The sequence below is a fragment of the Gordionus sp. m RMFG-2023 genome, chromosome 5 (genome assembly GCF_954871325.1).
Source record: "Gordionus sp. m RMFG-2023 chromosome 5, tfGorSpeb1-WG-v2, whole genome shotgun sequence".
NCBI classification, from domain to species: domain Eukaryota; kingdom Metazoa; phylum Nematomorpha; class Gordioida; order Chordodea; family Parachordodidae; genus Gordionus; species Gordionus sp. m RMFG-2023.
The window spans coordinates 12,683,912-12,699,142 of NC_088779.1; the positions used below are offsets into that span (position 1 = coordinate 12,683,912).

At 27.1% G+C, this 15,231-nt stretch overlaps 1 protein-coding gene across 1 annotated transcript; it reads right to left on the reverse strand.

Annotated features, from left to right (window-relative positions):
- Nucleotides 1-518: 518 nt before the first annotated feature.
- Nucleotides 519-2,006, reverse strand: LOC135930173 (synaptic vesicle 2-related protein-like). The gene has a single exon (XM_065466954.1). The coding sequence runs from the start codon at nucleotides 2,004-2,006 to the stop codon at nucleotides 519-521; it is 1,488 nt and encodes a 495-aa protein (XP_065323026.1).
- Between the last annotated feature and the right edge of the window lie 13,225 nt (nucleotides 2,007-15,231).

The window sequence follows — 15,231 nt, forward strand, 5'->3', positions numbered from 1 at the left end:
CGAAATTCTTCTATAATAGATGAGTTTCTGAAAGCAAAATACCCAAACTGTAAAAATAATTAATTGACTATATAAATAATATGAATTTTTCTCGATCATTTAAATTAAATTTTAATATATAAATAATAATTAAGCTTTAAATTTAAGAGGAAAACACACAAAATATAGAGATATAATGTTTTATCATTAAAATAAATAGAAATTGTCATTTTGCAAATAAAATAAATGCAACGTCTATGATTTATGCGTTTTAATTAATAATAAATTATAAATATATATGGCCGTCTAATGTTACAAATATATTGGTAATATTTTAGTGAATATTGTAAAATGTTATTATTATAATTTTCAAAATCCATTGGCGATTAAAGATAAAAAAATTTGGATCTGAATAACCATATCAAATTGTTTCTTAGGTAAATAAGTTTTTTTTGGAAAATATTTATAAAGACTAGAGAGCGACTGGTTTAGATATATTCGCCCAAAATATAAATGGTCCTTTATCTTAGGAATATCTTCTATCTGGTCGTAACTGTATCCTTCATTTCGCGGCCTTTTGTTTCTATGGGCAGAAAAAGGGCACATATACCAGCGATAATGCATGAAGCTGCATAAATATCAATCGCAGACCTCACAGAAGTTTTTAATAATACCTGAGCTACAAAAGGAGTAAGTATAGCACCTACACGAGCCATCATGCTGCAGGTACCCACGCCCATTGCCCTTATAGTCGTGGGATAGACTTCCGGAGTGTACACATAAGTAGCCTGAAAACAGGCTGATATAACGGCACGAGCAATAAAAATGAAAGTTTTTATCATGGTTCTATTGCTGCAAATGTTAAGCAAGAAAACAAAAATTGAAAAGGCAAAAAACTCTATGGCTATCGTAATTTTTCTTCCTAAAATTTCGATCATGAATACTGTAGAAAACAAACCAGGGAATTCAGCCAATGTCGTCCACAATAAATCTACATAATCAGATCTTTGTAAAGGGTGACAATCCAACATGCACGAAGGTGATAAATGTTTACTTGTGCCACCATGACATTTGTCACCAGATTCAAACAATTCGGTTGTCATTAAAACAATTCCATAATAAGAAAAGGCGTTCACCATCCATATTATCCACAATAAAAACGTTGTTATTCTGATGTTTGTTGCGAATAGGTCTTTAAACCTCCCTCTATGGGTATCGAGCAAATCTGTAGTATCGCTAAAAGTGCTGGGATTTTTGGATGGGGGTTGATTTACCACATCATCCTCAACCAGAGTTCCTATGGGTAAAGGTCTCTTATTTTCTCTAGCTATTCGTTCGATTATTTTATAAGCAGATTCAAAATCTTTACAAGCCACGTGGTACCTGGCGCTTTCCGGCAACTCTAGTGAAAAACAGGAGAATACAAGGAGGGGTAAACTTGAGAAGGCTAAAAGCCAAGGCCAACCTAAAGTAGGCATAACGATCAGAGCAAGTAGAACTTCTAAGCACGTCCCCAAACCCCAAAATATCTCTATAAGTATCAAGCATTTAGCTCTATATTTAGACGGTAGGAATTCGGAGTACAATGTTATCGATTGGGGAGCGCCTCCAATGCCAAACCCAGTGAGGCCTCGCAAAAGTATGAGCCATAAAAACGTAGGCGAGAACGAGCTCAAAAACCCAAAATAAAAGGTAAACAACGAACACATAAAAAGAGCCGTCTTTCTGCCAAACCTATCGCAAATTTTTCCCCAAAACGTAGAGCTGATCATCATACCTATAAATACCGCAGTTGTAATGAGCGCTCTTTGCCAGGCCAATAGACCCCATGAACAATGCAGAGCGGGGGATAAAATACTCAAAATCATCATCTCCATGGCATCTGACATCCACGCTAATCCTGTTAGTAAAGAAAGTTTGATTTGAAACATACCAAAACCCAACATTTCTATAGCTTGTTCAACTGTATATGTATCTTCAATTTCTTTATAGGATACTCTAAGACGTGAATTTTTTGATTCTCCCATTAGCCTATATGTTCGTTTTATCTTTTAAAAGTTTTTCACTGGATAATTGAATTATAATTTGATTATAAAAATAAAGGGAATTGGAATATGGCGACATTTCAAAATAATTTTAATATTGATGAAATTTTATTGAGAATTCATATCGAATTTATAATAAATTAAAAATAATAATTTTATATAAGACAATCATATTAAATTATAAAAATTTAATCATAAATTTTTGTTTACTAATTCTGACGTATTAGTATAATTATCTATGATAATACATTTTCGAAGAATATAAAATTTGAGATAACTAATTATATTCTAAAAAATCGAATTCATTTTGAAGATTAAATCCACCCTCAAAAAAGTATCCATAGCTTGTAAAGCCAATTTAACATTTAAAATATCATAATCTTCTTATTTAATATATTTGGTTAAATTATAAATAAAAAAAGCTGATTAACCACAGTTAAAAGTAGGCAAACCTAAAATTTTCAATTAATTTTTGTTAGAATTACTAAATCTATTTTGGATTCTAGCTAGTCTACTTCAATCAGGACAAAGGGTCTTTGTCTATTAGAATCGTTCTTGGATTGACATACAAACAAAATCGAAGTTTAATTTCTCCACCTAAAACGACTGGAACCTTGATTCCACGAGTTTCTTAATATTATGTTCTCAAAGCGAAATATAAAACCAATAAAGCAGGAATTATACTAATCTGTAATAATATTAAATAGTTATAATTTGCATTTTTCATTTCATAGCCAAGTAAATGTCTATACCAACTGGCTAAAGTCTTTAAGATCCTTGAAATCGAAACCTCGAATTATAACCATATTTAGAGTGGGGTTAAAAGAAATTATGAGGCTATAATATATTTAATTGGGAAAATATGTATAGCATGCTCTGAAAGGGAATTAATATAATAATTGGTGCATTTACAATCATTTATTGGATAGAGATTAGAGATTTATAGACTATCATGTTCTTGAAAATGTAAATTGATATATTTCAAAAATTAAGCAATAATAATATTTTAACCATATTTACGAGAAAAGAAAAAAAATTAACTTTTAGTTGTTTGAATTCAAATTTAAGAATTATATGTAAATTGAGGTTTAATCTTAGAATCCATATTGTAGTAGGTATGTTTACAATTGAAATTGATAAATAAATCATAAATAAGGCCTCTTTAGAGAACCCACGATGTCGATCAAGTGAGGCGTAATTTACAATATATAATGTTAGATTAAACAGCTACGTTATTAACAATGAATTACCGATCTATCGCCCTTATTTCGTGGTCCATGTACAAATAAAATTTCTGATTATTTTCGATAAATAAAAATCTATAACATTAGTAGGAGAAGGAGTTTATAAGTGGGGTAAAAAGGCAAACATTTATAACTTTTTCATTTTTAGAGCAAATTGTTTAAAATTTGGTCAAAGGACATACTATCTACGTACTCATAAGTCATAACCCAGCATTCAAACAATCTTGATCAAAAATAATTTATTCGCTTTTTTTACCAACCTATATATTTGGTATTTTTTTTGTACTAAAAGTATACCCTTTCAAATTTTATGAAATTTATAGAATGTAATCCTCAACTCTTAGGTGCCGAATAAATTTCATTAGGGGTTTCTGGTTTATATTAGAAAAAATCGGAGAAATTTTAGCTCATTCGCTAACTGGGACTATACCCCAAAAGGTAAAATAGCAAATTTATGAAGCAAGTCTTCTGGGTAAAAGACTCCACAAAATATTTTAAGTGGGTTTTCTGCCTGAGGAATTTACTCAAACCCTAATATTTTTAGAGTATGCTAATTTAAAAATAAATTCTAGGGATGAACCATTAAGGATGACGTTATTAAATAAATGTTAAAATTTTAAATAATAATTTCTAGTTATATTACAAATTTTAAATTTGGTATGAAAAAACGTAAAAATGGCTCGTTTCAACCTCATAAAAATAGCCTCAAGCCTTCGCTCTCATTAAAAATGATATTTTCATGTTTTAAAGCACCAATTTTTTTTTGAATAATATTCTAGGTTTTTAGCATTTCTTGATTTTCATTTTTGAAAAAATATAAAGTCTATAAGTTAATTTTTGTATAAATTTTAATTGTTCCTTTTTAGGATCACAATTAAATTTTTCTAAAAATTATTTTGGTTCAAAAATTTTATATTTTTTATATAGCTTCATGAAATGCCTTTTAATTTTATACAACATTATAAAATTTCTTATAAGTTAGAAAAAAATAAATTTTTAAACATAAAAAAATCATACAATTATAGAAATTCTAAATGTTGTCCAATTAAAAAATATGCGTTATATAATTATATATTTTGGGCAAATAAAAATTATGCCGTATATATATTATATAATTTTATATTTTGACTAAAAATTAGTCCTTAGAGTTTATTACTTTAGAAAAAAACCTATCGCCAATCTCTACTATTTCTCAGATTTAATAAACTAATTATTAAATGTCAAATTATAAAAATGACAATACCTTTGTAGATGAATTATTATTATCAATATTTTCAGTCATTATCCAATACTTTCATTTATATATAATATATCTTCCTAGAAATAATCTATTAGCTATAATTCTCAATTCGATTGATATAAACAGTCTTTGTTGCACCATAAATTTCGATATACAATTAATTCTTTTTTGCCTCTTTTTTTCTGGAAAAATTGCACAAATCTAATGTATCTCTTAGAAATACAAACTAAACTTTTGAAAGTTTGCAAATTTTTATGAACACTTTATTATTTTTCTATTAAAAAAAATCTTATTTATTATTTTTGCCAATTTTTTAATTAATAAATGTGTTTTTTAGGTTTTGGAAACCGCTTAAAAATAACACGGTTAATGTAGTGAACAAATTTTTTAAATGTCCAAAATTTTTAAATAAAACAACCAAATGTGTGTTATTTTTATTTATAATTATTCTCAATTTAATTGAGGGGTTTGGTCTTATCTAGTCTCGGGACTTGCTGGGGAAAATTTCTAAATAATGGGAGAAAACAATCAAAATTTTAAAGGTTGTTTTAAATTGCTAAGCTTTCAATTATTTAGAGAAATTGTATCATTATAAAAATATATTTTCTAAGAAATCCGGAATACATGCTAATTTTTTGAGATATAGGTTTCCCATAGCCAACTAATTTTAAGGCCATTTACTTATATATCTCTTTTTTCATAATTAAATGATCTTATATTATATATTATATTTATAAATATTTTCTTCATATGTTTTTGATATAATAAAATTATATTATATTTATCATAGACTTACATACAGTGGTCAAAATTTTAGGTACGGCCAACATTAAGAAAAAAATTTGGAAATATTATGGGCCCAGTTCGAAATTTTATTTTTGATTATTATACGGCCCGGACCATAATTATCAAAATTTCATTTTGATAATTTTGGCTATTTTGCTAATTATTTTAAAGGAAAATTGAAAATATTAATAGTAAAGGAATATTAAAAGAGTAGTTATACAATTTTCCAAAATTTGATTTTTAATTTCTTTAAATTTTAAGCGCCGTTGCCTATTTATAAAAATTATACCATTTTTCGGCGTGTTTTGGAACTGGACTGGGAACGAAACCTGGATTGGTCGAGCTTGCAAGTTCATTTATATTAGTGATCTAAATCGGCCTTATTTTTTAAGCCCAGCCAAACCCTAAATTAAAATATAAATTATTTGTCTGCCCGATCCGGCCCGAATTTATTTAAATATAAAAAAATATTCTACAAATAAAAAATATTAGCGCCTTGTTCCTTGCAAGAATTTTAAAATATATCAATTTATTTGATAAAATGTAATAATATCATATTTAAATTTAAACCTGGCCGCCCCGGTCCGAATTTTTTAAAAACATTAGGCCCGACCCAACCCGAACCTAAATTAGTATTTATAAATAGATCCGGCCCGACCTTAACCCGGGCTGTGATTTGCAGATCTCTAATTTATATATTTAAAATATTTATCATTTTATACAAATGATTGACCAACAGAACAGCTAATAAAATAAAATAAATAAACATTTTTAAAATAGCTAAAATAATAACTAAATTTGCTTTCATTCCTTTACGTTTTCAGAAAAATTTAGTTTAATACTTTATTTTGAATAAATTTTATATTTTAAAAGGTTGACAAATAGATAATATCAAAATTTAAAATAATATTATAATTAATGATAAGCCCATAATGTTCAACTTTAGTAATAATTATATCCATTTTTGAACTTTTGTTATAGTATTATATAAATTTAGTTTTATTATTATAATTTATATAATATATACTATAAATAATAATTCAAATTATCAAACTCAACTCTCGTTGGTGGATGTCAACCCCGTTCTTGTTATGTATGATATATAAAATTTGTTTAATTGAAACATTAGCACAGTTCTAATAGTAGAATTAAAAATAATATTGATGTAGACATTTATGGAATGATTGCTATACTTTAAAAAATTAACTATAATTTGAATCCTGGCAAACTTGCTTGAAGCTCCTTCCACCCAAGATTGACTTGTCATAAAAACATAAATAACATATGGTAAGTTTAATAATAAAAATTCGATGCCAATAGCTAAAGTGAGAACGTATTTGTCTAGATAAAATTTTGCAGATTTTGTGGTTTTACTATTTTGATCGTTTTTTGGATAGGATCTTATAGAAGGAGTTGTTTGGGCTGGAAGAGTAATAAATTTTGGATTTGTTTTATTATTGAACACTTTATTGATCCGATCATTAGGGCTTAAGTGGCTGGGTCTAATTTTTTGATTGACCACCGTTAAATTACTTTCAATATTTGTGGAAATATCTGATCCGTGCGATTTAACATTAACAGTTCTTTTAAGTTTTTTCAATTTTGCGAATACAAAAATATGGGAGAACATAATTAGTAAGGTGGGTATAAAATAGACAAGAATACTAAAAAATTTGTCATAATGAGTAGAAAAAGAATCGTAAAATTTACTCATTACAAAATAGTATGAAAATATGATAGGATTTTTTAAACGTTTAGAATCGCAAGTGACCTGAGATAATATCACGGTCGTATTTAGTTGAGAATTCTTGTTTCTAACACCTTCTTTTACATCCACATAAAATAAGTATGGCATTGAAATAAATATGGAAAAAAGGCAAATCGAAGCCATTAGTATTAGAGCGCTTTTTTTTGTTTTCTTTATCATAAAAAGATGTCCAAAAAATTGACGTATATATTTCAAATAGGCATTGTTTCTCATTCTATATTTTTGAGAGGGTTCAGTTTTGCCTTCATTTTTAAAGCGATTTTGAGTTGTCAAGTTAGCGAATCGATGTGGAAAATATATGGCCATAAATCTGCTTAAAGACAGAATCGTGGTATTCCAATTTAGGTTGGTGGCGCATACTTGTTCCACGAAGAAAGTTGCTCTAGTGCTGTATATCATAAATATTTTATTTGAAATCCCCAAATCGCGATTCGAATAGTAGAGGAAAGGGAAAAAAATGAAATTAATACACGCGATAACATCCCACAATAGAATAGTATATATGATAATGTAAAAATGAGCTGTAGAAGCATTCATACTATTGTTTGATGGTCTGAGTGAGATATGTTCTTTCGAATGAGTTTGAAGTTGTTTGGAAGTTGTTTTAGGCATGATGATATCATCTTTGTCTAAGCGAGAAATAGTGATATTAGTATTACGATAAATGCTTTCATCTTTGTTATGCAAAATATTTTTATTGTATTTGATTTTGGATGAGAAGAGAAAATAGAAAATATTACCTATGATACCTAAGAAGAGTAGTGGTCCCAAGAGATATACGTACATTAATATTTCCAGCCAATGTATATCCTTCTCTACATATTTATTTATAGAAACATTAGCAAAGCATATCAAAGAAAAATTGTAAACGGTTATATTATTCATTGGTTGTATCTTAGCTTTTCGTAAAATAAAAAGAGAAAATATATTTTTAAAAAATATATATATATAATTAAAAAATTAAAAGCGCTATTGTGGCTTCTTCATTTTTCTGGCATATTTTTACATATAATTTTTACATTAAAAAAAATTTGGATTCATAATTATTATAATGAATTTTAATTTGGTTTTCAAAAAAAAAATCATTTATTTATAGATATTAACATACAAAATATTTTAAAAAAAAACTTGACATTAATATAATATTAATTTATTTAGTATTGATTTTATTTATTATATAATTTGATAAACACTTATTAAAATATTATAGGGAGGCAAGCTTGCCATTTGAATTTAAAAAATAAAAGAATTAGATAAACAGAGTGTATTCGTATTTTTAAACTGGTTTAAGTTGATCTTATTATCTCGGGTCAAATATTTTTTTTAAAAAAAGGGTTCAGGTTGGGTCGGACCTATCATTTTTTTTTAAAAAAGTGGACCAGGTCGGATTGGGCTTAAAGTTGTAAATAAAATAAATACGTTTTAAAATTTGCACAAGATAAAGAAGGAGGCAATATATTTTAATTTTTTGAAGAATTATCAGAAACTCGATATTCAATATAAAAAAGTAAAACTATAATAATGAAAAAAAAATTTTTCTATGTTTAAAATATTTAGGGTCGGACTTACAAATAATATTTACTTCGTGTCAGTTTTCGGGGCAAATAGAAAACAATTCGTGTTGTGCCTAACAAATTTTAGAAAAAAATTTGTGCTGGGTTTGAAAAATTGGTCATGATTCAGATCACTAATACGAATTAGTAATTTATAAGTCATCGTCTTCGCATTGATATTTGTATTTCTTTTGTGTTTATTTTCGGTATACTCCTTTATGCATCATCATTGCTAAGTAAAAGCAAAATTAGCCCTATTCAACCTTCCCAATAATTAAAAATTTTATTTAATCGAACTCGGGCTTCTTGCCTCCTTATTTTCCAGGGGCATATATGTAAGTGGCTTTGCCTCTTGCTCGAATATGTAACTGCGCCCTGCCTAAAAAACAAACAGTTCTTCTCAGAATTGTTTCCTTTCATTTTTTCCCTCGTTTGATACGTTTTATTTGAAAGCTCCAAGTGTTGTTCCGCAGTATATACAACTAATAGGGCTAGTGTCTTGATATCACGTTAATATTATATATTTTTTTAAATAACATAAAAGCATTTGTTAAAGGGGGCATGGGTTATGAATAAAATATATGGTAGATTTTTCTAAAACTTATCCTTAATTCTATCTGAGGATTCCAAATCAAAACATCTACAAGGTTTATTTTTAAATAAACCAAAAAAATAATTATCAAAAGATACGAAATGAAAAAAAGGTAGGCCAAACTTATGAAATATGTGGGAAATGATACAAAATAGTAAGAATGAAAAATGCGGTAAAAAGTAGGAAAAATTTCAGAAATTCATAAAAAAATGACCAAATAATATGCTAAATAAGAGAAATGGAGTATAGGAACTCAAAAATATAAAGTTTCTAAAAAGCAGAAAAAATATGTAAAAGGTCTTAAGAAGCAGGCCAAATTTAAGTAAAATTCTCTTTCTGACACAACCTTATTAGGTGGTTAATTTGGAAATAGTCTAGAGATTCCAAATCTTCACCTGAGAGTTCTGAATAAGTCGTTATTTTATAAAAATATTCACCCCATTTATTTAAGTATGTCTTAATTTTACTGAAAACAAAAATATTACAATTTATGTGACTTTAACTGAATAGAGGAGACCGGGTTATTCCCTTATTTGATTTGCATTTTCGAAATTAAATTTTAGTCATTGATAGCCTTAACTAAATGTCCGCAATGCAAGTTTTTGACTCACAAGCCAGCCCGTCCAATATTTTAGAAAATTTAACACGCCCTACCATAGTTATTATTATTTGAAAAACAATGAATCCACATTTTCTGGATTTACACACAATCTTCTTTGTTCAAAAAACCTTCCAACAACGCTAAATTCGCAGAAGAAGCATTAATTGCTATTGCCAATATTTTTCTAGCTAATCTTTGGTAAATTTTTTTTCTTGCCGTTTCCACCAAAGTGGGACATCCATTTTAAGTATATCCTCTTTCTCAAGTGAGATCTTTAAATAAAAAGAGAAATCATAAATAATAAATATAAAAAAGTTATTTAAAATTTAAATGAATTGTTTATAAATTGTAAACTAAGTTAAATAGCCTAACATCTTGCTAAATTATACAAATCAAACTCGTTAATTTAAGATTTATTATTTCCTTTCCTCTGTATCAACCTTATCTTCCCATCTGCTGTGGTTTAAGACATGGGTGCATGGATTTCAAATTTTCAATTATAAAATTTTTAGCTTTTTTCTTTATTAATCATTTCTTTTTCTTTCCCTTATGGTAGGACCACCCTCCTTCAAGAGCATTATTTGCTTCTTTTTATGACTCCAAATAATCTATTAGTGTTTTTAAACCTTCCTTTACCATTCATCTCATTTTTTAATCATATCATATAATTGTAAAAACAAAAAAATTTCATCATACATTATATAAAACAGATGTTTTGTATTCCATCTTATATCGATATTTTGTTCTAGCGGCTTGTTCAGATGTTTAAAGTAGCCACTTTGTTTAAAATAAGTTGTCAACAATTTTGCAATTGCTAAAATAATATTAATCTCTAGAACATTTTCCAAAATAAAAGTTGACCTTGACTAGAATGCATTATAAGGTATTGTGTTTAAAATATGTTCTGAACAGTTTAGTCTATGTTAAATCGAATATTTGAAAAAATAAAAGGAAAATATATCTATGCATATGAATATTTTTTATTTAGCAGTATAAGATTCATCATCTCATAAAAATTAATATCCTAATAAATTAATTTTATAAAAAATTTACCCTTTCAACGCTTTTCAAACGTTGCTTCTTGGTCCGTTATAGAGTTGTCTTGGAAAAATATTATCGGGGAATCCCAAATTTTAACAATTATTTAAGAACTTTTTTCCCGGCTTTTTTTTCTTCCTGAAATTGTAAAATAAAAAAAAAATTCCAATTTTGTATTAAATGGATTGATAGAGATATATAATCGGTTTTGGTAAAATTCTTACACCACATATTAGTAATGCATGAGCAAATATAATTTTTAATCATTTCACCAAGTTTCAGAAATAATTCCGATCATTGCAGGCATTCGCGACGTGTCTGGTAACTGTTGTGGGGCATAGAATAATTTTAACATCCAGCCTTCCATATGTGGCACATCCACAAATTTTTTTAAAAAAATGGCTTATAAAAGTTTAATGGCAATATTTATATATAAATTTTGAAAAATGAGAATCCATGTTATATTGTATTTTCTTAAATATATTTATAAAATACCATGTGATATATATTACCTCGCATTTACTTTATTTACAAATAGCATTGATCATTCTGTTTAATTTCTATGCTCTTAAATCATTTTTTGCAATAAAACCTTCCAAAAAACGTATGTACGATTATAGATTTACCAAGAACGAACCGAATAGATACCACTTAATATGAAAATTTTTTTTTATTTGATATTTTTATGAATACTCTAGAAAGTTTCGTTTATACATTCATTTTATTTATAAAAGTAGACAGACATTATTATCATAATTACTTAAAATATATCAAGTATATTATATTTCAAAAGATACGTGTTTTTTAAATTATATAGTTTTATTTTACACACTAAATAAGTGGTTTCCAAACAATTATATTTAATTTTTTTTACATGTATTTTATAAATCGTCGACGCTACATTTGTCCTTTGAATAATTTATATATATAATGAATGTTCCGATATTATAAATACATATATTTCAAAAGATAAACTTTCATAAATCTTTTTTGTCTATCCTTATCATTTGTAAATAAATGACTGAAAATACTGGTTTTCTTTACCATATGTTTTTAATAATTTTAACCTTTTTTTAAACATAATTTACCTTTTATTAAAATTTATTTTTATATATTACTTTGGGCTAATTTTATGTATATAATAGAGGCGGGCCGGGCTGGGCCGAAAATATTTTCTTGGTTATGCCGAAAACGCCTTTGTTTTCATATCGTTGGTGCGTGGCCTACGCAGAAATTTCTTTCATATTTTATACCTTTTTATTCTAATAATTGGTCAACATCACTGTTGTAATTTTTTAAATGGCAATCAGGATTTTGATGCATTCTTATTTTCTACATATTCTAAAATCATAATTATATTGACGTCATTTTAAAATGTAATCAATCAAAAATCTAAAATTAAGTTAGTATTATAATGTAACAGTAAATAATAAAAATAAAATATCATTTGAGTGGTTTTTGGTTTCATGCACTTAAAAAGAGATAATAAAATAATTTCCATAAATTCTGATAAATTTTATAGTAATTGTTGCTTAGAAAAGTCTATTGTAGACAATGATTGATTCAAATAATCCCTTTTCACAGTACATTTTTTTTAAAATATTTTTTCTCATATTAAGCCAAAATATTTAATAAGTTAAAATATATGTTTTATGAAATATAATCTAGCTATAAAATTTAAAACATTTTAATCAACATTAGCACACGAAATTTGTTGAAACACTTGGCTTCTGATCATAATATTAAAGAAGATACTTCATCAAAATTGCAAGATTTAAAAAAATATTTTATATCCAAACCAAATTTCCAGACAAATTCTAAAACCTCTAAAAAATGGTTTCTAGCAAAAAACTATGTGTTATTATGTTGTGCTGGCTTATTATCTTTTCAATAAATTTCATAGCCATGCCAACACTATGATTACACATAGATTTTATGATTTGAATAATATTGGATAATTGCATATTCATTTGTTCTATCCATTTCTGTATCTGGGTAGATTTACAACCGAGAATGAAATTTTAACAAATTTATTTCTTACTGATAAATTGTCCCTAATTTGTTATCTAATATAAATTAAAAATACATTGATTTTTGTTATAAATTTCAAAATACTTATTAGAAATATCAAGTTATAAATTCTAATTCTGATTTGCAAGACGCAGTAACACTAAACTCTACTGCTCATAGTGATGTTTACCTATCATTAAAAATACATGTATAAGAACAAATTAACTCAGGGCCAAAATTTTGCTCAATTACATTCGATATGTGGGCAGATCAATACAGAAGAAGAAACTATATTACATTTACACTTCATTTAATAAATGATAATTTTGAAATGATTTACTTTACTTTAGCAACTCATTTATATAACCCAAAAATATACAGGTGAGACTATTTTAACTGAAATTGATAAAATAGAAGAGATATTTAATTTAAAAAATAAAAAAAATACAAATGGTCTCAGATGCTGAGCTAATGTTAGAAAGGGTGTTTGATTAGGTGAATATGAATACCATTTATGTTTGGGTCATGGTAAAACAATCTGGTTTCAGTAGATGGTATTAAAAAGGTATACCCTTTATTGAAAATCTCATCAAAAAAATTAGAAAAATTATTACTGCTTTAAGATATAAAACTGCAGAGGTTTAATTTGAATTTGATGCTCAAAGAAAATGTCTAGGTACAATAGATCTAACATCAGACATGTTAGAACTTGAAGCACTGAACCATACCAAGGTACCCGTTTTTAAATTGGCAATTCCAATGATAATACTAACAATAATTTTACGCATATGAAAACCTTAAAATTAAATGTCCCAACCATGTTGGCATATATATTAATTATGCTAGAAAGCATATGTATCTGGATTATATAAGAATTTAATTAATAATGTTTTGAAAAGAATTGGGAAACACTTTCTCAAATTATCAAACTATGAATTTGATCTGATAGAAAAACTATTTTCATTTCTTTCAAAATTTAAAGAAACTGTCGAATTTCTTTCAGAACAAAAAGGGCCTACGTTAAACTTGGCGTTTCTTAGAAGTGAAATTGAAACACTTTTAATAGTAAATAATAGTGATAGTTCTGAAATCATTTCATTTAATGAAAATATGCTAAAAAATTTCCCGTTGTTATTTGCAAGTAATAATAAATAAGTATATATTCATTTTTTTAATTTATTTTTTATTTAAAAAATTATCTTGGTATTGGCTTCTCTTTTAGATCCAAAATTTCAAACATTAACATTTGTGTCAAAATATATAATAGAGCAAAATTGCTCAGCTTAGGAATTTATAATATAACATCTTAAACTTATAGAGAATTACGATATGTAGTAAATATAACTATTGTTGATAGTGAAATTATTAAATTCATGTTATTTGACAAAATTGGCAAATAAACATTCAACAAATTACGATATGTAGTAAATATAACTATTGTTGATAGTGAAATTATTAAATTCATGTTATTTGACAAAATTGGCAAATAAACATTCAACAAATACAAACACAAATCATCATTCCATGTGAGGTGACTTAGAGCAAGAATGTCACATTCTTCTTGGAAAACGACATTCACAAGATATGGATGTTCTAAATTTTTGGAAAGAAAGGAAAAGTGATACTTACCAATCTTTCCAAGCTCGCCAAAAAATTATTTGTATTCGGCGACTAGCCTACCCAATAAAAGAGTTTTTTCTACCGATGGGTTGATGTTGAATTTAAGGAAAAATCTTTATACATGAAAATTATAAAATTACGAAGATTTTGGATTTATAATGAGTTTTCTCTTAAAAAAAGATTAAAAAATATGCCGAGATATCTATGTTGTGTATATTTTATTTTTTTTAAAAAAATTGTTAAGTAATTAAAAAAATATATGTTATAAAAATTTATAACTGCGCCAATTTACGCCGCTTTTGTTGACGGAGGATAAAAATCGGCACACCGCAGGCCGTCGATTAGATTTTTGAAAATCGCGCCGGCCCTCGATAGCTTCGTCGGCGCACAGTAGATACAAATATTAAAATTGTGATGGCCGGTAAATTCGTAAAACATTTAACAGGCCGGGAAGGTAAAACCTTAACTTGTTAAGTTGGGTAAATTTTTTAAAAAACTATGACGTGCCGGGTTTGATTAATATATTTTCAAGCAGGCGGCACAACTGGCATATTTCTTAACGGGCCAAGGCAAACCGGTCTGAACTATATAATTATAATACATATAAATAATATATTAAGCTATGCAGACACATTCCACCTCTTCATGCCTTTAATAAATTTCCCCTAACGCATGCTACATAAATGTTTGCATCCATAATTCTGATCTAATTATGATCTATAGTCAAGCATTGACCTCTGTAAATGGGGGGGGGG

Excerpts from the sequence above, each read along its gene's own strand:
- LOC135930173 (XM_065466954.1), bottom strand. The coding sequence starts at position 2,006 with ATGGGAGAATCAAAAAATTCACGTCTTAGAGTATCCTATAAAGAAATT.